Genomic DNA, 25,153 nt, shown 5'->3' with positions numbered 1-25,153 from the left:
AACAGTTACCTACAAGGGAGCACCCATACGATTTTCAGCTGATTTCTCAACAGAAACTATGCAGGCCAGACGGGAGTGGCAAGAAATATTCAAAGTGATGAATAGCAAGAACCTACAACCAAGAGTACTCTACCCAGCCAAGCTGACATTCAGAATTGAAGGTCAGATAAAGAGCTTCACAGATAAGAAAAAGCTAAAGGAGTTCATCACCGCCAAACCAGTATTATATGAAATGCTGAAAGGTATTCTTTAAGAAGAGGAAAAAGAAGAAAAAGGTAAAGATAAAAATTATGAACAACAAATACATATCTATCAACAAGTGAACCTAAAAATCAAGTGAATAAAAAATCTGAGGAACAGAATAAACTGGTGAATATAATAGAATCTGGCATAGAAAGGGAGTGGACTGACAATTCTCGGGGGAAGGGGGTGTGGGGGTGCAGGAAGAGACTGGACAAAAATCGTACACCTATGGATGAGGACAGTGGGGGGCGGTAAAGGCTGTGGGGGCGTGGGTACCAGGTGGAGGGGAGCTATGGGGGGGCAAAAAGAGGAACAACTGTAATAATCTGAACAATAAAGAGTTATTAAAAATAAAAAAAAGAAAACATAGCTAGAGAAAATCTAACCCTTCCCAATCTCCTTTGTTCCATAACTAATTTTGAGAAGCTTCTAAAACCATATCTGATGCAGTGAGATTTTTTAAGAAACCGAGGAGAGGGAGACACTTGGGCAGAGGGAAGGGCCTCATAGAAAGCAGCATGTGGCCTGCGTGACCAGTGACCGGAGCACCTCCAGCCCCAGGGAGAGGGGAGCAGCCCCAGGAGACGGAGGAGAGGCCCGGGGAGTGGGGGAGCATTCCTGGTGGAGGGAGCAGCAGAGGCGGAGGCTCGGGGCAGGAGCGGGAATGAAAGGACTTTCCCCAAGGACAGGATGGGAGTTGGGCACCAGAGCTCCGTGTATTTGTCAAGGTCACTCGGCTGCCGGCTGCCAGCAGAAATCAGAAAGCCCCTCCTTCCCTAGAAATAAAAAGCTGGATCATCTATAAAACTGCGTTTTCTCTGGGACCCATCCAGGCACTGAAGCTGCAGGGCAGCCAATGACCCTGGAGTCTGAGGAAGGTGGGTGCCCCAAGGGGAGGGGATGGGTTTGCAGGAAGAGCAGAACTGAGAGCTACAGACAGGGGAGGTGACATCACCTGCAGGTTCCTCCACAGACTCCACTGCACCCTCATAGAAAACATCAGGCACAGAGGGGAGACCCCCTCGGGGTGTAGGCTCAGGCATGGGGAGGCCGTGACAGGACATGCAGCCCCTGATTTCCCCTCGCAAACCGCAGCTGCATGCGCCTGGGGAAAGGGCGGCCCTGCTGCCTGCAGCTGGGGCGGGAGACTGGCCTGGCCTGCGGCGGGAGCAGCTCCTATGCGGGGGGGGGGGGGGGGGGGGGGGTCCCCCGCACAGGCCTCACCCCCACCAGGAGCACAGGAACGGCCCGAGGCGGAGCGGGCACAGGTCATGGCCACTGCCACCGAGGAGAGAGAAAGACCCTTTGGAGGTGAGGCCCGCAGAGGAGGCGCTGGGCCTAGGGCAGAGCGGAATATTGGGAATCCGGACCCCAGCTAAGAACATGGGCACTGGAGGCATTTAAACCCTGAGCTGGTCACACTCAGTTCCTGACTCGGTTGGTCCCACCCCGCACACTCAGCCCAGCAGGAAAACAGGCGTGCCTACCTCCAGGCATAAATGCTTCCTGCTTCAGTCTCTATCCAGGTCTGTCATTCAAACATTTCCAAACACAAAAGAGCAAGTGACTGCCCACTGTGAGGAGACCAACCACCGCCCCAGCTGTTGAATTGGCAGGAAATTCGAACCCAGATCAGTATGTCGAAGGCCAGCCCGGGGACACGGAGCCCTGCGGGAATGGGGGTGGCTTCGGGCCCAGGGACACAGAGCCCGGTAGGAATGGGGGGGCTTTGGCAGAGATGGAGTATTCAGGAGGCAGCTGTTGGGGGTGCTCGGAGGACAGTAGTAGAGGAAGACCTTTGACGGCCACCGGTGGGCTCAGCACAGCTGAGGAAGGAAGCGTGAAACAAGGCCACTAGGACTTCCCCAAACTGCAACACCGAGAAACCAGGAACCCACCAAGTAGTGGCACCAGGGCCCGGGCACAATAAATATTGACCAGTTTGAAGAGATAATGGCCGAAGAATGTGAGGCTGAGAGGTAGCTCAATGCTGAGGACCTGAAGGAAAACCTGCTGACAGGGAAGGACATTTGAAGGTTTTGTTGGCTGAAAAAGTCTCTGGAATCCCCCTCCAGAACTTTCTTGAAGATTCGAAAATAATTAAATTGTGGCCATGGGGACACAGAAGGTCCCCGCACCGCTGATCTTTGCCAGCACCATTGCTACAACGGGCTCTTTCCAGTTTGGCGACAGCACTGGAGTCAGCAGGGCCCTGAGGCGCTCATCAAGGACTCATCCATCACCTTCGGAAGAGCAGTTGGAAAACCCTCCCAGGCACGTGCGCGAAGGTCCCTGGTGCTGGTCTGTGGCTGTCTTCCCCGTTGGTGTTGTGATTGGATCCTTTTCCATTAGACTCTTTGGCGCGATGCAGTGCTTATTGTCAACCTATTGGCTACCATTGGCTGCCTTATGGGATTCTGCAAATTAGCGGAGACGGTTGCCATGTAGACCCTGGGCCAGGTGGTAATTAGCCTCTTGCAGACTCTGCACAGGTTTGTGCCCATGCGCATTGGAGAGATGTCTCCTCCTGCCCTGCGGGAGCCGTTGGGCATCGTCATCGGGATTCTGGTGGCCCAGATCTTTGGTGTGAAAGTCATCTTGGGAAGTGAACACCTTTGGCCCATGCTGTTGGGCTTCACCATCCTTCCATCTTTCCTACAGTCATAGCCTTTCCATTTGCTCAGAAAGTCCTAGATTCTTCCTGATAACAGAAAGGAAGAGGACAGTGCTAGAAAGGCCCTCCAGCGGTTGTGGGGCAGCCAGGACGTGAATCAGGACATCCAGGAGATGAAAGAGGAGAGTATGGGGATGTCACAAGAAAAGCAAGCCACTGTGCTGCAGCTCTGTAGATCCCAGAGCTGCTGACAGCCCCTCATGATTCCCATCATGCTCCAGCTCTCTCAGCAACTCTCCGGAATCAATGCTGTGTTCTATTCCTCAACAGGAATCTTCAAAATGCTGGTGTTGAGGAGCCCATCTCTGCCACCGTTGGTGCCGGTGTGGTTAACACCATCGTCACTGTAGTATTTCTGTTTCTGGTGGAAAGGGCAGGAAGGAGGACTCTACACATGACTGGCCTTGGAGGAATGGCTTCCTGCTCCATCCTCACAGCTATGTCCATGTTATCAGCGGGTGAGTATAGCTGGATGAGCTTCATTTGCATTGGGGCTATCTTGGTGTTCGTGGCCTTCTTTGAAATTGGCCCAGGCCCAGGCCCTGGTTGTGAAGTATGGTAGCCATCATCTCAGGTAAAAACTGCAGCTTAACTTTAACTTTAACCTGCTGTTTTGGCTTCTGTACTTATTTCCTTGCTAAAACAATAGAAAAGTTATTTTGATTTTCTGAACTTATGTATGCTATCCCAATCGATTGAATACTCCATTGTTGGTGGTTTGAATATCCCATTGATTGTGATCTCACTGATTATCGAAGCACATTCTTCTGTACCTGGAGACCAGAACAGCACAATTACCCTAAATTGCCTAAGTGGCTACAGATAATGCGCTCTGGTTGACTCAGTGGTCCCAAGACCAGGAGAGCACAATTATTCTAAATTGCCTCAGTGGCTCCAGATAATGTTTCCGTCGATTCAGTGATCCTTATACCCAAAACTATAATTAATTTTTATAGATAACTAACTTGCTCAATTTCGCTTCTGTAACTGCTTTGTGCAAACCAGGTTCCTCATTCCAAACCCAAAGATGTAATCGATACCTTTGTGATATTCTGCCTATATAAGCCGGATGTGGCCAGCATTTCGGGGTTGTGAGATTTGGAATGCTTATGCTCCCTCGTAACCGCCGGCCTTTGAATAAATGACTCCATAATTTGACTTTTTGAGGCGTCCTTTGTGAGATTCGGGGGTACACGACAACAGTTTATTGTGGCCGAACTCTTCACCATGGACTGGCAGGGGCTGGCTGCTCCGACTGGGCCTCCACCTTTTGGGTTGGATTGCTCTTCCCGGCAGCTGCATTCTGTCTAGGACCCTACACATTTATTGTCTTCACTGGCTTCTTTGTGATCTTCTTGGTCTTTGCCTTCTTGAAAGTTCCTGAGACCCACGGCAGGACTTTTGAGGAAAGTACAGGAGCCTTTGCAGGGCAGGCACACATGGCTAACAGAGCTGAGAGAGGCGCCTTTGAAATGAAGAGCAGGCAGCCTGGTAAGACCACCACCAGTGGCTCAGCCATGCTTCCTTCCCACCTCCCTCCCAGCATGCAAAGTAGCCTCTCCCTGAATGGGGGAGACCTCACAGGTTGTAAGCCAGGACTGTTTCTGAATGCTGCTACTTGATGCTTTTCTCATCCCCACACCCCATTAGCGCTCAGAGGACCCCATGAGCGCTCAGAGGACCCCATGAATGCTCAGAGGACTCTGTGCTGGGTTAGTTGTATCTTCAGTGGCTTTTTAAACATTTCATTTCTTGGACATTCTCTTCTGTTGAGAAGAGACCAAGTGAACCTACCTTCATTTCAGGAGGAATTGCCTACTTGGCATTTGCCAGCTTTGCCCGCTCTTCCTCCTTAAGTTCTAACATTGCTTGACGAAGGCATGTAGGGGAGAAAGAGTCCCTCAACCTCAGACTCACCAGGAAGCAGATACACATGAGAGTGTGGAGGGCAGAGAAGAATTACATAAGAGCACCTTCCTCACTTCCATACAGCTCTGCAGAACAAATTAATTGAAATTTTATTTATCTTCTGGTTTTATTGCATAAATATTTATTTTTTAAGTGTAATTTTACCAAATAATGAAAACATAAGGAGATTGAGGTTAGAGGGAGGGACTTACAGAGTTTATAGAGTGGAAGATTTGATACTGGAGAGGTTTATCTACACCAGTGATGGCGAACCTATGACACATGTGTCAGCACTGACACACGTAGCCATTTCTGATGACACGTGGCTGCTGAGGCGGCCGCATGCCGAGGATGAAACATTTGCTGCTCCTGAGGATGAAACATTTGCAAAATAATGTTTTTTCCTCAAAGTGACACACTACCCGAGTTATGCTCAGTTTTTTGGCGAAGTTTGACACACCAAGTTCACAAGGTTGCCCATCACTGATCTACACTAATAAAAGAGTAAGATGCAAATTGACCGTACCTTCATGATGCCCACCAGCCAATCAGGAGTGAGTATGCAGATCAACCCAACAAAGATGGCAGTTTAATTTGCATACGCAGGTGCTGAGCCGATGGGGGCATTCCGCACCGCCCCAGCTGCTCTGGGCCTCTGGGCAGCATGGAAGGCGGAAAGGTGGCTCTGGCCAGAGTGAAGGCGGTGCTGGCAGCCAGGGGAAGGAAGGCCCATTCTTGCACGCATCTTCATGCATCGGGCCTCTAGTTGTTTAATAAGGGTAGATTTACACAGAAATGTAATGCATTATTGGAAGGTATATGGTGTGTGAGGTTTGCAGATTGCCTCTTACGATTTCTGTCCTTCCGATGGAAATTCTCAAGTTCAATTTCTCAGAAAACTCATGCACCTGTGTAAAGAAGCTACTGGTTTCCTTCGGAATGTTTTTCTTTAAGATCATATGTAGTATTACTTGAAACCCAGGGTTATTACTAAGGTGGGCATTGTAGTTAAAGGTGGTTGATGGGTTCTGATTTTGGGTGTGATCCAGAGAAGGGAAGGTTTGTAGAAATTGATTGTCTCCCTCTTATAGTGGACTCACTTTTTTTTTTAAGTGTTCCTACCACTCATCTGGTGGGGGAGCAACCTAAAATATTGGTTCTTGGTAAAGGTTTGGATTTTCTGCATTTTGTTCCTTAGGATATTTTAGATGTTTAGATTTTTTAAAATTTTGTTTTAAGCCATAGCTTAAAACAAAGCCGGAGGAGAGTGCTCATAGCTAAGCTGGACTGTGTGCCCGCGGCACCGGTGGCGGGCTTTTCCGGACAGCTGCTCCCTCGGGAAGCAGGGCACTGCTGCAGGTCAGCCGTGCCTGCTTCTGTCTGTTTCCACGTCAAGGTCCTTGTCGTGTTCCCACAGACCACATCGGAGGTGGTGGGTAAGTGTGCATGGAGCCCACACTGGGCGAGTATGCATGTGTGTGCACTGTCGCTTTGCTCCGGGTGGGAGTGGGTTATTGGTAACTTGTTTCCTCTGTGTTCCTACTGCCCCCTTTTGGGTGGAACGTGTTAAAGCCCATCCTGTGTGTATGTAGCCCTGCCTCTGCTGGTGGGATTTGCATCTGTGCTTTCTTCCTAACACGTAGAGAACTCGGCCTCACTCTCCACACAGACAATGGAGCAGGAGAGTGTGAAATCAGGATGTGTGGCCTCCTAGGGAGCTAGAGGGAAGTCATGGGGGGAAGGAGGCATTCTTTTCAAGGAGATAAGAAACACACTAAGACGTGTAAATCTGGAAAGTTTCAGAGATGAGATGAGATGGAGGTATTCACTAGTACACACGCCACAGGTCACACCTCCATGACCTAGTCCCTGTGTGTGTAGGAGTATAAAGGATGACACCTTCTCTTCCCTTTTTCATGTTGCCTGACCTCCCTTCCCTCTTTGGTGCTTATACATTTGAGACCCTTCAGCCAAATCCTTGCCCATGACAATATTTTAGTTCTCAGTTCTCACCATTCCCTCTGGTCGTTGAGCCTTCGGGTAAAAGCTCAGAGCTGTGGCGTGGGGCTTTGCTGGGCCAGGTGACTTTCCTCCAACTGAACCCCCACTTCTGGCTCCTCAGGAACCGTGGGTGGGCATGATGTGGTGTGGAAGTTTTCCCATCTCTCAGTGACCAGATTGCAAATATTTCCAAATCAGTTTTATATGATTAATGTTACTGTGGTTCTTTGTTTTGAAATAAAAATTCTGAATGTAAAAAAAAAAAAAGATAATGGTCAATAATTTTTTTTTAAAATCCTCACTTGAGGATATGTTTTTATTGATTTATAAGAGACAGAAAGGGATAGAGAGAAAAAAAATTGATGAAAGAGAGAAACATCAATGGGTTGCCTCTCCTATTCCCCCACTAGGGATCAAACAGGAAACCTAGGTATATGTCCTGACTGGGAATTGAACCCTTCAACCTTTTGGTGTAAGGGGCAACACCAACCAACGGAGCTACCCAGCTAGGGCCAATACTTTTTTTATTTTTTATTTTTATTTTTATTTTTATTTTTTTATTTTTATTTATTTATTTTTAAATTTCTTTATTGATTAAGGTGTCACATATTTGTCCTCATCCCCCCATTCCCATCCCACACCCCTCCCCATGGATGCCCCAACCCTCTGTTGAACTTAAGCATTGGTTAGGCTCATATGCATGCACACAAGACCTTTGGTTGATCTCTCCCCCCTCCCCCCACCCTCCCCTATCCTCCCTCTGAGGCCCGATAGTCCGATCGATGCCTCCTTGTTTCTGGTTCTGTTCTTGTTCATCAGTCTATGTTGTTCATCATTTCCCCTAGATGAGCGAAATCATGTGTCACTAGAGATATACTTAGAAGAATTGAATGTGCGACGAGCAATAATAGTTATGCTGACAGGCAAATGAATCAGTCTGTAGTGAGTTTCTTTCTGGACCAACAGTTCTTTTGAGACCCAATATCAATGTCCACCAGTTCCCTATGAGTACATGTCGGCACTGACCCCTCAGCTCTGGATGGTGGACAAATGGTGGTAATGCAGGTCCGACTCCCTCTGGTTTGGTCTCGGCCGGACCAATACTTTTTTTAAATAATGGAAAACATCAAACTTCAATCCCCCAAATCTCAGAGAACTCAAAGCAGGATAAATCACAAAACAAATCTAACCAAAATGAACAAACAATAAAACAAAAAAACACTTCTGGACACAATATACTCATGCTGCTAAAATGGGTCAGGTGAAAAGGATATTTTGAGGGCACAGGTTAGGAACAAAGAGGAATACAGCAGATATCTTGTCAGAAACTGCAAGCCAGAGAGGATGGAGTAACAGCCTTAAAGTGCCGGAAGAAAGAGACTGGCAGCCCGAAGTCTATGCCCAGAAAAATTATTTTTTGAAAATGGAAGAGAAATAAAGCCTTTTCCAAATGAACACAAATTGAGAATTCATTTCCCACAGATTTGTTTGCACTATAAGAAATGTTAAAAGAAGTCCTTCAGATGGAAGGAATGGCATACCAGACAGAGACTTGGATCTACACACACACAAAATGCGGATTTCCAGAAATAAAGTAAATATAAAAGGCATTGTTTCCTTATTTTCTGTTGCTCTAAAGGGTGTTGACTTTCTGAAGCAAAACCAGCAGTGATAGCCTGTGACCTTGGTGTAAGAGGGCTGCCTGACCCCAGTAGCAGGAAGGTGGGGGCTGGGAGTATACTGACTGCGAAGTGATACAGCATTGTTTGGGGGTGACTGTGCTCAGATGTGTATTGTAAACAGCTGTAAAAAATGTAGAGGCTTAAATAAAAGATCTGTGTTCTGAAAAACAGAGTGGAGTGGCTGGGGTGTTGGTCAAAGGGTACAAACTCGCAATCATAGATTTACAAGCTCTGGGGGCCAATGGACATCATGGTGAGGGAGCTAACAATGCCGTATTGTACACTTGAACGTTGTTAAGCGAGTAGATCTTAAGTGTTCTCCCCGCAAAAAGGAATGGTAATTGTGTGACAGGATGGAGGTGGCCCTGATGCTCTGGTGGCAATCATTTTGCAATTTATTTTTAAATATTTTTTATTGGTTTCAGAGAGGAAGGGAGAGGGAGAGAGAGAGAGAGAACCATCAATGATGAGAGAGAACCATTGATTGGCTGCCTCCTGCTTGGCCCACACTGGGGATGGAGCCCACAACCTGGGCATGTGCCCTGAGCAGGATAGAACCCAGGACCCTTCAGTCTGCAGGCCGGCGCTCTATCCACTGATCAAATAAGCGAGAGCCATTTTGCAGTTTATAAATGTATCCAATCAATAGCTTAAATTTATACAATGTTACATGTCAACTATGTCTCAAAGCTGGGCTAAACAAAGATGGGTGTTGTGCAGCGGGCTGGGGGTGTGTAGGGGGAAGTAAATGGGGGGAAATGGAGCATCTGCAGTACTTTCAACAACAAAGATTTTTTTAAAGGCACATGCTTTGTAGTAAAAAAAAAAAAAGATCAGTGTTGCCATGAAGTAGGGCGGGGTTGACAAGCTATTATCCACAGCCCAAATCCAAGACTATCTTCCTAAGCATTTTGTTTTGCTGTTGTTAATGCTCACCTGAGGATATTTTCCCATTGATTTCTAGAGAGAGTGGAAGGGAGGGGGAGAGAGAGAAACATCGAGGAGAGAGTCGCATCGATTGGTTGCCTCCAGCACACGCCGAGATCAGGGCCGGGGTCAGGCCTGCAACCGAGGTGCATGCCCTTCACTGGAATGGAACCTGGGAGTCTTCATTCCTTGGGCCGACGCTCTATCCACTGAGCACACCGGCCGGCGCTTCCTTAGCAGCGTGCTTAGAGCAGGTCATCTGTGTGTTTTCTGGTCTGACGCCTTCCGCTCCACCACGGCCGATGGGCTAGGGGTGTGGCCACTGCAGCAGGGACCGTAAGGTCCACAAGTCCAAGGCGTTTCCTATTTGTCTTGGGAAAGCTTGCCGAGCTGGGCCGCAGGGGCCGGGCCGGCACCGGGAGGCCTGAGCTGGTGCTGGAGCTCAGCCTGACGGCGGGCCTGGGAGGCAGAACCAGAACGTGTTGGGAGAGAGAACCACAGACGCGGAGCTGGATGCAGGGGCAGTGTTTCCAGCTTCCGATAGTCTTTCCAGCAAGGGGGGTCCTGTCTTTAAAAACCCCAAATCGTAAACTTAAAAGAGCGATTGAGAAGCGGACAAAACCCTGATATCTTTTGTCGGATGGAAACCAGAATGGGGCACTCAGCACCCTGACTCCCCCTCAGCACCGGGCACCCCTCAGCCCGGCTCCACGAGCAGCGTTGGGGTTGACAGGGGACGGCCGCGTGCCTTCTTACCAGCCTTAGTCCGTGAGCTGTGTCCCCCCAAACCCACGTGTTGAAGTCCTGTCTCCAGAGCCTCAGACCATGGCCGTATTTGGAGACAGTCTTTACAGGGGGACCTGTCAAAGTGAGGTCCCTGCGTGGGCATCACCTAATAGGACTGGTGTCCTATACACAGAAATCAGTTGGACACAGACACGCTGGGAGAAGCCGTGGGCCCCGGAGCGAGGCGTGGAGGGAGCCAGCGCGGCGGCACCTGGACCCCAGGCTCCCAGCTCCTGCAGGGAGGCAGCGAGACTGCGCTCTGAGCGCCTGTGCAGGTGCGGCAGCCAGTGGGCCCTGCGAACCTTGGGTGCATGTAGTGGGCAAGGCAGTTTTGGATGGCACAGGAGAAATCGCTCTGATTTACACAATCAGGTATTTGTCTTACTGGGAAAATGCTTTTAAGAATAGTTATGCATTTTAAGGTTTCAATGCTACTAAAATATAGGCTTCAGTGCTAACAAAAATACAAAGTATAGGTAACACTAAAATTGTGATTGCTTATTGTTATCAGTCAGAGTCCATAACATTTAGCATGAGGTTAAAGTAGATCTAGAAGAAAAGGTGTGTTAAGGGCAAGAAAAATATTAAGCAGCTAGCAGTGCAGGTTGGTGGCTAGATATGGCCAAAGGTGAGTGCAAGTGAGAATACTCCCAAACTCAGCCTGCCTGCCCCTGCCTGCCCCCCACACCCCCACGTGCACACACATACACAATACATACCATGTGCACACACCCCCACGCGCGCGCACACACACATGTGCACACACATACACACACATACCATGTGCACACACACCCCATGTGCACACACATACACACATACCATGTGCACACACCCCCATGTGCACACACATACACACACATACCATGTGCACACACCCCATGTGCACACACATACACACATATACCATGTGCACACACACCCCACGCGCACACCCCCATGTGCACACACATACACATACATACCATGTGCACACACACATACCATGTGCACACACACCCCCATGTGCACACACATACACACACATACCATGTGCACACACACATACCATGTGCACACACACCCCCATGCGCACACACACCCCATGTGCACACACACACCCCATGTGCACACACACATACCATGTGCACACACACCCCCATGCGCACACCCCCCCATGTGCACACACACACACACATACCATGTGCACACACCCCATGTGCACACACATACACACATATACCATGTGCACACACACCCCATGTGCACACACACACACACACATACCATGTGCACATACACCCTCATGCGCACACACACACACATGTGCACACACATACACACACATACCATGTGCACACACACACCCATGCGCACACACACACCCATGCGCGCGCACACACACATACATACCATGTGCACACACACCACGTGCACACACATACACCATGCGCACCCCCCCATGTGCACACACACATACCAGGTGCACACACATACACACATACATACTATGTGCACACACCATGTGCACACACACACCCCATGTGCACACACACACATACCATGTGCACACACACCCTCATGCGCACACACACACCCATGTGCACACACATACACACACATACCATGTGCACACACACCCCCATGCACACACACACACCCATGTGCACACACACACCCATGCGCGCACACACACACATACATACCATGTGCACACACACCACGTGCACACACATACACCATGCGCACACCCCCCATGTGCACACACACATACCAGGTGCACACACATACACACATACATACTATGTGCACACACCATGTGCGCACACACACTACGTGCACACACACCATGTGCACACACACCATGTATACACACCCCCCATGTGCACACACACGCACACCCGCCATCTGCACACACACACCATGTGCGCACACACACACCATGTGCACACACGCCCCCATGTGCACAAACACCATGTGCACACACACTATGTGCACATGCATGCATACACACCATGTGCACACACTATGTGCACACACACACCATGTGCACACACACCATGTGCACACACAATGTGCACACACATACCCCATGTGCACACACATACCCCATGTGCGCACACGCACGCACACTGCTCCTTGTTCCCTTCCTGACGAGGCGCGATGGGGAATTGTTTGGGAAAACAGATCGAAGCGGCCCAGCCCAGCCGTTGGTGGTGGCCACAGGAGTCCCTGTGTGTGCCCATTGCTTCTCACCCACAGGCCGGCCAGTGCTCCGGGCCTGGTGGACAGTCAGGGTGTGGATCCTGGGCAGCCAGGTGCTGCGGCCTCGCCAGGGTGGACTCTTGAGCCCAGGGAGGCAGCTGGAGAGGCAGGACCCAGTCACTCCGGGAGCCGCGAGTGAGTGAGTGGCCCGGGGCGGAGCGGGCTGGCGGCAGGCTGCGGGGACGCGGCGGCAGGTGTGCTCAGTGCGCCTTTATTGAGCAGCTGGGGGAAGGGCGAGGGCGAGACACACATCCACCCGCTGCCTCCTGCACGCCCCTCCTGGGGGTGGACACCTGGGCAGGCGCCCTGACGGGGAATCGAACCCAAGACGTCTTGGCCCATGGGAGGGCGCTCAACCACTGGCCACCCCAGCCGGGCTGAGGCAGGTGTGTGGAGACCTGGGGTAGGGACAGTGCGGGATCTGCCCTGGCACCCCCCCCCCCCCCCCGCCAGCGCTTCTCGCCCCAATCTCTTCCCTGGGCCTTCCTCTCCATCCCCCTCTCTCCCTCCCCACCGTCCTCTCCCCTCCGGGTTTCACGCAGCCAGACCCCCCTCCTGGGTGGGGGAGCACACAGCCTGGAGGCTGCTGTCGGGGGACCCCGCACAGGGCTGTCCCGCCATGATAGGGCCCAGGCGCCCGCACCTCCCAGCACGCATGGGGCCGGGGGACCCGGGTGCACCCCTGTGCTCCTGGGTGGGTGCCCTGCACTGGGGGAAGCAGAAGTTGCAGGCTTCCACCCGCTCCTGCTCCCGCTCCAGCTCCCGCTCCTGCTCCCGCTCCTGCTCCTGCTCCTGTGGGCCGGCTTCCATCCGGGGATCTGTGTGGAAGGAAAAGCCATTGGCCTTGGCCCCAGCCCTCCCCGACCTGCAGCCCGGGGACACCCTCTGGGGAAGCTGTCCTGCGCCTCACAGCGCCCACTTCCCCGTGGCCGGCTCCCTCTGCTGGGGCTCCTGCGCAGGAGCGGCTGTCACCCCCTGGCTGACACTGCCCATGCCCCCAAGCCCTGGGAATACCACCCTCTCCCGGTCCCCTGGCTCCTGGCAGCCGGCCCTGCCACCAGATGGCCCCCAGCCCCCACCAGCCTGCCTCAGCGCCGGCCCTTCCGGGTCACTGCCGCCGGAGGGCAGGGGTGGCCGCGGGGAGGGCAGGGGTGGCCGCGGGGAGGGCAGGGTGGCCTCAGGGGAGGGCAGGGGTGGCCTCAGGGGAGGGCAGGGGTGGCCGCGGGGAGGGGAGGGCAGGGGTGGCCTCAGGGGAGGGCAGGGGTGGCCGCGGGGAGGGCAGGGGTGGCCTCAGGGGAGGGCAGGGGTGGCCTCAGGGGAGGGCAGGGGTGGCCTCAGGGGAGGGCAGGGGTGGCCGCGGGGAGGGCAGGGGTGGCCTCAGGGGAGGGCAGGGGTGGCCGCGGGGAGGGCAGGGGTGGCCTCAGGGGAGGGCAGGGTGGCCTCAGGGGAGGGCAGGGTGGCCTCAGGGGAGGGCAGGGTGGCTGCGGGGAGGGCAGGGGTGGCCGCGGGGAGGGCAGGGTGGCCGCGGGGAGGGCAGGGGTGGCCGCGGGGAGGGCAGGGTGGCCGCGGGGAGGGCAGGGGTGGCCTCAGGGGAGGGCAGGGGTGGCCTCAGGGGAGGGCAGGGGTGGCCGCGGGGAGGGGAGGGCAGGGGTGGCCGCGGGGAGGGCAGGGTGGCCTCAGGGGAGGGCAGGGGTGGCCGCGGGGAGGGGAGGGCAGGGGTGGCCGCGGGGAGGGCAGGGTGGCCTCAGCTCTCCGGGGCAGAGCCTGGACAGGAAGGGATGGCTGCACACTTGTCCCACAAGCAGGGGAGGGCGAACACCCCCTCTTATGCTCACCCTGGGAGGACGCGGCTTGGGTGGGGCAGAGCCCTGGGGGGCACTGGCGGGAGGCCTGGTCCCCCCTCCTCTTGAGAAAGCAGACCATGGCCAGGAGGAAGCAGCAGAGGACGGCGCCGAGGCAGAGGCCCAGCGCGCTGTAGACCAGGGCCCGCTGGTCCGCGCTCAGCCGCAGCCCTGGGGGCGCTGCAAGACAGTGGGCAGCTGAGTCCAGGGGGTTCCCTGCCAGCACCCTTCTCTGAAGTGTCCCCCTTTTAGACCAGCAGCCCCGGCCCTACAGTCTTTCCTTTTCCTCATTAGGGTCAAGCGAGCCTTACGGCACCCCCGCACCCTCTGGGAGGCGGGGCCCCAGCTGCCTCCTCTGAGCCTCTCTGGCTCCTGATGCACCTGGTGCCTCCTCCCCGGAGGAGCCTGGACAGCGGGTCTAGACCAGGAGGGCCTGGGAGCAGTCTGGTTTGGACGCCACAGGAAGACCCAGCCCCGGCCAGGGCCCTCCCCTGGGACCGTCTCCCCATCCCACGCTCTTCCTGGGCTGGAAGTGGGAGCCCCGGAGGCCCCACAGCAGGACAGACGAGCCTGAGTCGGCTTCATGTGTAAGTAACAGACTCGTCTGGGGCGGCCCACCCAGCCTGAGGCGAGCCGGCTCCTCCCGCAGCATCTGCCCTCATCCTGCTGCTCCCAGGAGGGCTCGCCACCCCTTAAACCAGATGGCCTCGCGTGCCGTCATTCCCCCACGCAAGGTGCGCCCCTCAGGCTGTGGTACCTCCATGAAGGGTGCAGGGACCACACATCTCCATCCAATGTCCTCACGAGCGGTCTGTGCCCGCCCCAGGTCCTGGCAATGACTGCTCTGCCCGGCACGTGCCCTGACCAGGAATTGAACCGTGACCTCCTGGCTCATGGGCTGATGCTCCACCATTGGGCCACCCTGGCCGGGCAACTTTTTTTTTTTTTAAATCCTTACCTGAGGATATTTTTTTCCATTGCTTTTTAGAGAAAGTAGAAGGGAGAAGTGGGAGAGAGGGAGAAACATCCATGTGAGAGAGACACATCGATTGGTTGCCTCCCACATGACCTGGACGAGGGTAGGGAGCTAACCTGCAACTCAGGCACCTGCTCTGACCAGGAATTGGCAAAATGGATCCACCACTATATTAAAAAGATCATACATCATGGTCAGGTGGGATTTATTCCAGGGATGCAAGGCTGGTACGATATTCGCAAATCTATAAGCGTGATACATCATATAAACAAACTGAAAGACAAAATCACATGATCATCAATAGATGCAGAAAAAACATTCGACAAAATCCAACATCCATTTTTTATAAAAACTCTCAGCAAAGTGAAATTGAGGGAGCATAGTCAACATGATAAAGGCCATATATGACAAACCTACAGCCAACATCATACTCAATGGCAAAAACTAAAACCATTTCCCCTAAGAACAGGAACAAGACAGGGATGCCCACTCTCACCACTCCTGTTTGACATAGTACTGGAAGTGCTAGCCATAGCGATCAGACAAGAAGAAATAAAAGGCATCCAAATTGGAAAAGAAGTAAAACTGTCATTATTCGCAGATGACATGATAGTGTACATAGAAAACCCTAAAGACTCCATCAAAAAATTATTAGACTTAATAAATGAATTTGGCAATGTAGCAGGATACAAAATCAACACCCAAAAATCGATGGCTTTTTTATACACCAACTAGAGGCCCACCGCGCAAAATCGTGCAGCCCCACCCACCCGTGCGCGCCTCGTCGCACATGCAGCCTCCTGGTGACCGGTCTTGGGTCGTTATGGCGTTCGGGTCACTGGGTTTTTGTTAATATAAATAATGAATTCTCAGAAAGAGAAACTAAACAAATAATCCCATTTACCATTCCAACAAAAAAATTGAAATATTGAGGAATAAACTTAACCAAGGAGGTAAAAGGCTTGTACTAAAAAAACTACAGGACGTTGAAAAAAGAGATAGAGGAAGATATAAACAAATGGAAGAATCTTCGTGTTCATGGATCGGTAGCATTAACACCATTAATATGTCCATGCTACCCAAGGCAATCTGCAGATTCAATGCAATCCTTATTTAAAAACTAACAGCATATTTCACAGACCTAGAACAAATACTCCAATTATTTATATGGAACCAAAAAAGACCCCAAATAGCTGCAGCAATATTGAGAAAGAACAAAGTTGGAGGAATCACAATTCCAGATCTCAAGTTATAATACAAAGCTCCGTAACCAAAACAGCCTGGTACTGGCACAAGAACAGGCATATAGACCAATGGAACAGAACAGAGACCCCAGAAATTGACCCAAGCCATTACACTCAATTAATATTTGACAAAGGAGGCAAGAGCATATAGTGAAATCAAGACAGTCTCTTCAATAAATGGTGTTGGGAAAATTGGACAGATAAATGCAAAAAATGAAACCAGACCACCAACTTATACCATACACAAGAATAAACTAAAAATAGGTAAAATACTTACATGTAAGTCAGTAAACCATGGAAATCCTAGAAGAAACCATAGGCAGCAAAATCTCAGACATCTCTCATAGCAATAGGTTTACAGAAACATCTCCTAGGGCAAAGGAAACTAAGGAGAAAATAAACAAATGGGACTAATCAAAATAAAAAGCTTCTGCACAGCAAAGGAAACCATCAACTAAACGAAAAGGGAGCCCACTGTATGGGAGAACATATTTGACAATGATGCATCTGATAAAGGGTTAATTTCCAAAATGTATAAGGAACTCATTCAACTTAACAAAAGTAAGACAAACAATCCAATGAAAAAATGGGCAAAGAACCTAAATAGACACTTCTCCAAAGTGGACATACAGATGGCCAAGAGACATGAAAAAATGCTCAATGTCTCTAATTATCAGAGAGATGCAAATTAAAATGACAATGAGGTACCACCTCACACCTGTCAGAATAGCCACCATCAACAGATCAACAAATGACAAGTGCTGGCGATGATGAGGAGAAAAAGGAACCCTTGTGCACTGCTGGTGGGAATGCAGACTGGTGTAGCCACTGTGGAGAACAGTATGGAGTTTCCTCAAACAATTAAATATGGAACTGCCATTTGACCCAATGATCCCACTTCTAGGAATATACCCTAAGAGACCCAAAACACCAATCAGAAAGAACGTTTGCATTCTTTTTAGAACCCCTATGTTCATAGCAGCACAATTTACAGTAGCTAAGATCTGGAAACAGCCCACGTGCCCATCAGTAGATGAGTGGATAAAAAGCTGTGGTACATCTACACAATGGAATACTATGCAGCAGTAAAAAAGAAGGATCTTGTACCCTTTGAGACAGCATGGAGGGACCTGGAGGGTATCATGCTAAGTGAAATAAGTCAGTCAGAGTAAGACAAGTATCACATGATCGCACTCATATGTGGAATCTAATTAACAAAATAAACTGATGAACGGAGTGGATCCAGAGACATGGAAGCATGGAACAGAGTGGGGAATCTCGGAGGGAAGGTGGGTTGGTGGGAAGAGATCAACCAAAGACCATGTGTGCACAGGGTGATGAAGGCCTGGGTAGGGGCTCGGGGAGGGGCTGGAGGGGTCAATGGGGAAGAAAAAGGGATGCATGCAATACTTTCAACAATGAACAATTATTAAAAAGGAAAGCAGAGCTTGGGGACTCATGCAGCTGTCAGGCGTAGCTGTGGTTTTCCTTGGTCCCTCCCCTTTAACTTCCCGTAGTGCTGGTTGAAAGGGGGTGCTCAGGGCTGCTTTCCCCAGGTATCCCGCCTGCGCTCCTGGGCCTCCAGCATCCACATAATGGAATGCACCAGGGAGCCAGCTCGTCTCGGCCTGGTGACGCGGGTAGCGACGGCAGCAGGACCTTTTGTGTCTGGGGTCACATCCACCACCGCTCAAGTTGAATGCAGCTTTGGACAGTTCACTCCAGGCCTCAGTTTCCTAATCTGTGAAATGGGTATGATATTCCTCTCTCATCAGATGCTCGGCATCCCTGAGGAGTCCATGTGACTGTGTCTGAGGGTGGGACGTTCTGGCCAGTCGCCAAGCGTCCCACACCCCACAGCCCCGCTAGCGGGTCTGTCCTCGGAGAAGGAGCCAGTGGGGGGAGCGGCTGGGCTCCCGGCTGTGGGGCATTCTGCTCCTCCCACGGAGACTCTAGCGCATGGCACGCAGGCGACATCCCGGATCCTGGCCTCGCCATCTCCCCTCCACTGCGGTTCTCCGTGTCCTCGGGGTATTTGTTCTCCTGTTTGCACTTGAGGGGGTAGGGGTTTCTGCAGTCAATGTGAGCCTCACTGTGGGGGGCTCCACATGTGGGCTTCCTCACAGAGGGTCCCTTCCCAGTCTCCTCCGTGTGTGTGTGTGTGTGTGTGAGTGTGTGTATGTGTGTGTGTGAGTGTGTGTATGTGTGTGTATATATATGTGTGTGAGTGTGTGTGTGAGTGTGTGTATGTATGTGTATGCGTGTGTGTATATGTGTGTGTGAGTGTGTGTGTGTATGCGTGTGTGTATGTGTGTGTGAGTGTGTGTATGTGTGTGTGAGTGTGTGTATGCGTGTGTGTATATGTGTGTGAGTGTGCGTGTGAGTGTGTGTATGTGTGTATGCGTGTGTGTATATGTGTGTGTGAGTGTGTGTATGCGTGTGTGTATATGTGTGTGAGGGTGTGTGAGTGTGTGTATGCGTGTGTGTATATGTGTGTGAGGGTGTGTGAGTGTGTGTATGCGTGTGTGTATATGTGTGTATATGTGTGTGTGAGTGTGTATGTGTGTGTGAGTATATGTGTATGTGAGTGTATGTGTGTATGTGTGCATGTGTGTGTATGTGAGTGCATGTGTGTGAGTGCATGTGTGTATATATGTGTGTATGTGTGTATGTGTGTGCGTATCTCCTGTGTGTGTTTGTGTGTATGTGAGTGTATGTGTGTGAGTGCATGTGTGTGTGAGTGTATGTGTGTATGTGTGTATATGTGTGTGAGTGTGTGTGAGTGTGTGTGTGAGTGTGTGTGTGTATCCCCTGTGTGTGTATGTGTGTGTGTATGTGTGTGAGTGTGAGTGTATGTATGTGTATGTGAGTGTATGTGTGTGTATGTGTGTATGTGTGTGTGAGTGCATGTGTGTGTGTATATGTGTGTATATGTGTGTGTGTGTATATGTGTGTGTGTGTGTTTGTGTGTGTGTGAGAGAGAGAGAGGGAGAGAGAGAGAGACAGAGAGAGAGAGAGAGGGAGAGGGGGAGAGAGGAAGCTGCCCGACATAAGTTCAGAAAAGGGGGCGTGGGGAGGAGGAGACTGTTTCTAGAACACCCACCCCCACTCTACTGGCCACCCAGTTCCACTCTTCCTGGTGTCACCGCTCCTGAGCTGAACCCCTGGAGCCTCCTGGAAGCGCACTCACGGCTGCGGGCCCGGGTCTGGGTCAGGCCTCCTGGGCCGCAGGTCCTGCTGCAGCGCTTGCCCCTCCCCCTTCACAGCCCGCCTTCCCCGGAGTTGCCTCCTTTTCTTCACCTCCACTCATGGACCCTCTGGCTCCTGACCCCAGTGTTTCATCAGGTGGGTCTCCCTGACAGCTGGGTCCAGAGACCTCACCGCAGGCCAGGGAGGTGGAGGGGCGTGGCCTGCCCCACTGTGACTTCACACGCCCTGGGCGGGGGCACAGTGCAGGGAGGCCAGAGAGACCACAGTTCACACCCTGAGATCAACACCAAGGACCACAGCTCCAACTGCCAAGGAAGGGGCCTTGAGCGGCTCCTGGGACAGGGCCTCACTGTCCGGGACCGGGTGGGGCTGGTGCCTGGCTTTCGTGGATGCGCTCACATACACTCACACACACACACTGCACAAATGACCTGCACTGTTCACCTGGTGGTTCTTCGGTCTGATCAAGCAATCGAATCGAAACCCCCTCCCGGGGAACGGACCTCAGATCATTTCACAACCGACATTCCCTGTTGCTGAGGCCACATTCCACTGGCTAAGACCAGTAACTTCCCCTCCGGACTTGCCCAGGATCCAGACCTGCCCAGAGAATTCCCCGCCTTGCTCACTGCCCCCCCCCCCCCGCTACACCTCCCCCCGCTACCCCCCCCCCCCCCCCCCCCCCGGCCCAAAGCAAGATGCCACATCACATCTCAGTGCTCGCCTGCTGGCTGGCCCTGCTGACACACCCTCCCCTCCCCCAGCTCCTCTGCACCCGCCTCGGCTCAGTCCCACCCTGCACTGCCCAGAGGGCTTGGCCAGGCCCTCAGCTGTCTGGAGAACAGTGGGCCTGAATGCCCCACATTCTTATCAGGTGGGAATTGGTTAAAATGGACCCAAGTGCATTAAAGGACTGAGAGGAGATGAGGCTAAATGTGGGAGAAGAGAGGCCTGGCTTGCTGGCCTCAGGGATGGTGAGAGGAGAGCGCTGCTTGTGCAGTGGAGGAACCCACAGCCCTGCCCGTTCCGCTGGCCAGGGGCCACCTCCAGCTGGGGGCCGGAAATGGCCCTTCATAGGCCCCCTGACCGCCTGTGGCCAGAGCCGGTGGACATGTGGGCCCTTCTTTGTGGTGGGCCCGACTACAGACCTCAGGCTCTGCTCCTTCCCAGCATCTCGGTGACCCTCTACTGACCCCGTGGATGCAGACGCCCACGTAGGGTTCCCACCTCGGGCTTTCTCTCCTCACACCTCCTGGGGCCCATGCCTGTGGCCACACTGCCACCTTCTAGGCAAGGAAGCCCAGCTTCTCCAGGCGAGATGCTCCCTGAGCTCCGACTGGGTGGTCCTGGCGCCCCCAGGCTGCAGTCTGTCCCTTGGGGCCAGGGCATCTCCCTGCAGCCCAGTGCAGGCCCCTTGTCCCCGGCTGCTCCCTGTCTCCCCAGGGTGGCAGACTGGGCCCTGTGGCATCGGGCAGCTGGCCCCTCCCGGGCCTCTTCAGTGGCCCCTGGAAGCGTGCTGCTCTGCTCAGTCCGCAGGCCGCCCCGAGGGTGCCTGGCTCCCTGCCTGCCCACGCACCCTCCCCCTGCAGTCTCCTCAGGGCCGGACTGCGGGGGCTCGTCTCCTGGGCCTGGAGCACCCACTGGTTTGTCTCCTTGGGGTGAGCAGCCAGACTCCGTATTCCGATGTTTGAGGCACCCCCTTCTGCCCACATCCGGGCAAGTTGGAAGCGAAGCCTGGGTACCCTCTCCTTGGGTGCCAATGGAGATTCCAGCTGTGCGGTCCCTCCCATCATGGGCGACTCCCTTGCCCACCCCCAACCGCAATGAAACCCCAGCCTGGGTGCCTGCCTGCTCTCTTTTCTTTTTTAATATTTATTTTAATTAGTTAATCCATTAATTAGTTAATTAAATATATGTTTATTGATTTCAGAGAGGAAGAGAGAGGGAGACAGAGATAGAAACATCAATGATGAGAAATATATCAACCCAGCAAGAGGATGTAACCCTTGTAAACATTTACGCAGCCAACATAGCAGCACCTAAATATGTAAAGCAAATATTAACAGACATAAAGGGAGGCATCAATAACAATAGTAGGGGACTTTAACATCCCATTGACATTAATGGATAATCATCCAGACAGAAAATCAACAAGGAAACAGCGGTCTTAAAGACACATTAGACCAGTTAAACTTAGTGTCACTAGAACATTACATCTCTAGCAGCAGTGCATGAGAAAATTTTCCAGGATAGACCACGTATCAGGCCACAGAACAAGTCGCAATAAATTTAAGAAGACTGAAGTTCTAACAAGCACCTTCACCAATCATAATGGTATAAAATAGAAATGAATTACAAGAACAAAACTGAAAAATACACAAGCACATGGAAACTAAAGAACATGTTACCGCACAATGAAAGGGTTAATAACAAGATCAAGGAAGTAATCAAAAGATACCTTGATGAAAATAAGACAAATGAAAATGAAAACTCAATAACCACAAATCCATGGGATACAGCCATAGCAGTTCTAGGAAGGAAAGTCATAGCAATACAGGGCTACCTTAAGAAACAAACAAACAGCTGGTTCGGTCCAGTGGGTAGAGTGTCAGCCTGCAGACTGAAGGGTCCCAGGTTCGATTCCAGTCTAAGGGCATGTACCTGGGAGCAGGCTCCTCCCTGGCCTGGGCCCTGGTCTGGGCCCGTGCAGGAGGCAACCAATCGATGTGTTTCTCTCACATCAATATTTCTCTCTCTTCCACTCTCTGCAAAAATCTATGCGAAAAATATCCTCGGGTGAGGATTTAAAAAAAGAAAGGAACCAAACCTTAAATAAATAATCTAAGCTGATACCGTAGAAGGAGGGAAATAATAAAAACCAGGGGGGAAATAAACAAAACAGCGTCTTCAGAAATGAAAGAGAAGTGATAACTGACACCATGAAACACAAAAAATTACTGTGAGCAATCCTGTCAACAAATTGGACAAGCTGGAATAGTTGGATAAATTCGTAGAAACACAATCTCCAAGTCTGAATCAGGAAGAAACAGAAAATCTAGACAGACTTGTACCTACCAACGACATCAACTCAGCAATCCCAAATCCCCCAACAAGCAGAAGCCCTGGACCAGATGGCTTCACAGGAGAATCTTACCAAGCATTCAAAGAAGAATGAACACCTGTTCTCCTCACGTTTGATACCTATTCCAAAAATTGAAGAGGAAAGAAGGCTTCCCAATTCATTTTACAAGATCAGCATTACCCTGATACCAAAACCAGACAGATACTACAAAAAGAGAAAAATTTAGGCCAATATCCCTGATGAACATAGATGCAAACATCCTCACAAAATATTAGCAAACCACATTCAATAATACATTAAAAAAATCATATATCATTTATCCAGTGGGATTCATTCCTAGAATACAAATTTAGTTCAATATCTGCAAATCAATTAATGTGATACACCAAACAAAACGAAGGATAAAAATAATATAATCATATCAATAAATCCAGAAAAAGTATCTGACAAAAATCCAACATCCTATCTAATAATACAGTAACATGTAAATTACCATCACTCCGCTACGCCCACGATTGGGCGGCGGGAGGCTGGGGGGCGGGACTCGGGGTGGCCTATCCAGCCATTGAGAGGCACGGATCCGTTGCCACTGAGGGGGGCTACCCTGCTGTTGAGAGGCGCAGGGGGCGGGACTCCCGCCCCCTGTGCCTCTCAACGGCCAGATCCACGGCCGCTGAGGGGGCCTGCCGCGGACACCCAGCTGCGCCTCTCAATGGCAGGGTAGCCAGGTGTCCGCGGCAGCACCCCTCAGCGGCCACGGATCTGGCCGCCCTCTGCGCCTCTCAACAGCAGGGTAGCCCCCCTGAGCGGCCGCGGACCATCAAAAGTGGGGGAGCTGGGTGCCTGTCTGCTCTGGCACCAGGCCTTTCAGAAGCCTCCGCTGAGCCAGAGGCTTCTGAAAGGCCTGGTGCACAAGCGGACAGGCACCCAGCTCCACCGCGAAAAGCGAAAGCGTGTAGGGGACCCTACACGTGCATGATTCAATCATGCACTGGGCCTCTAGTCTATAATAATAAAAGCGTAATATGCTAATTAGACTGGACAGCCAAACAACCTTCTGGATGTCCTTCCGATGTCCTTCTAGATGAAGCTGCAGCGGTGGGGGGTGAAGGCAGAGGTGGTTAGGGGCAATCAGGCAGGCAGGCAGAGTGGTTAGGGGCAATGAGGCAGGCAGGCAGAGGTGGTTAGGGGCAATGAGGCAGGTAGGCGAGTGGTTAGGGGTGATGAGGCAGGCAGGTGAACGGTTAGAGGTAATGAGGCAGGCAGGCGAGTGGTTAGGGTGACGAGGCAGGCAGGCGAGTGGTTAAGGGTGATCAAGCAGGCAGGCAGAGGTGGTTAGGGGCAATCAGGCATGCAGGCAAGCAGTTAGGGGTGATCAGGCAGGCAAGTGAGTGGTTAGGGGCAATGAGGCAGGCAGGCAGAGTGATTAGGAGCCAGCAGTCCCGGATTGCGAGAGGGATGTCCGACTGCTGGTTTAGGCCTGGAGTCCCAGATTGCGAGAGTGTGCTGGCCGGGTGGTGGGCCCCTCCCATGCATGAATTTCGTGCACTGGGACTCTAGTTCATTTATAAAAGGAAACTCTCAGCCAAGTGGGAATAGAGGAAACATACCTCAACATAATAAAGGCCACATATAACAAGCCAACATGATACTCAAAGGTGAAAAGCTGAAGCATTTTCATTTTTTTAAATAAATATTTTTATTGATTTCACAGCAATCAAGCAAGAAAAAGAAATAGGGGGAGAAGCCAAGATGGTGGCGGAGGTGAACGGCTGATCTGTTGCCTCGCATGGCAGTTTCGGAAAAACAACTAAAAGATGGACTGGTGAGCGCGGCGACTCCTGCTCGCGTCTCCCCAGGCCGGGCGGCTGCTCCTCTCAGCCAGCACCGCAGCCGGGGCCATGAGCTCGTGGGCGCCGCGGCAGCTGCTGTGGCGGCGGCCGCGGACTCGGCGCAGCGGCTCTCGGTGAAGGAAGAGACCATCTTTCTGCGAGACGGGCCCACCCGCGTCACCGACCTGGCCCAGCTCCCCACTGAGATCCTCGGGGCCCCGGAGACCGCCAACACCGACTTAGAGGATTCTTAGGACTTCCTGTCTTACACTCAAGTCCTCTAGCCATTTTGAGAGAGGAGAACCAAGAAGGCAGCAAAGTCAAACAAAGTTAAACAAAGGAACTTCGACGCGCACAGAGCGTCTGCCACCCAGAACCACAGGAGAGCTGGCTGAATGGTGGATTTAAAGCTAAGAGAGAAGAGGAAAGAGCGAACTCTGGAGGAGCTGAGGTGCGGAGGCGCGTGGGTCGGGGGAAGGGACTTGTGGCTTTTGTTCCAACCC

General features: G+C 51.9%; 1 protein-coding gene and 1 pseudogene across 3 annotated transcripts in view; one reads left to right on the top strand and one right to left on the bottom strand.

The window, feature by feature from the left end:
• The first annotated feature begins 2,356 nt into the window (after positions 1 to 2,356).
• Positions 2,357 to 6,265, top strand: LOC307115747 (solute carrier family 2, facilitated glucose transporter member 3-like; annotated as a pseudogene). The gene is made up of 3 exons: positions 2,357 to 3,464; positions 4,121 to 4,408; positions 6,243 to 6,265. The product of its transcript is annotated as a solute carrier family 2, facilitated glucose transporter member 3-like (transcript).
• Positions 6,266 to 11,420: 5,155 nt separating this feature from the next.
• Positions 11,421 to 25,153, bottom strand: part of TNFRSF13B (TNF receptor superfamily member 13B) — a 68,027-nt gene continuing 54,294 nt past the window's right edge. For both annotated transcript variants that reach the window (XM_079797398.1, XM_079797397.1), the window contains exons 4-5: positions 14,301 to 14,486; positions 11,421 to 13,283 (exon numbers count right to left, since the gene is read on the bottom strand). In XM_079797398.1, the coding sequence (XP_079653524.1) occupies positions 13,000 to 13,283; positions 14,301 to 14,486 (470 nt within the window). In that variant the 3' untranslated portion in view covers positions 11,421 to 12,999. The remainder of the gene's footprint in view (positions 13,284 to 14,300; positions 14,487 to 25,153) is intronic.

This window comes from Cnephaeus nilssonii (genome assembly GCF_951640355.1).
Source record: "Cnephaeus nilssonii genome assembly, chromosome: 19".
Lineage (NCBI taxonomy): Eukaryota > Metazoa > Chordata > Mammalia > Chiroptera > Vespertilionidae > Cnephaeus > Cnephaeus nilssonii.
This window is presented reverse-complemented; position numbering and strand designations above follow the sequence as displayed.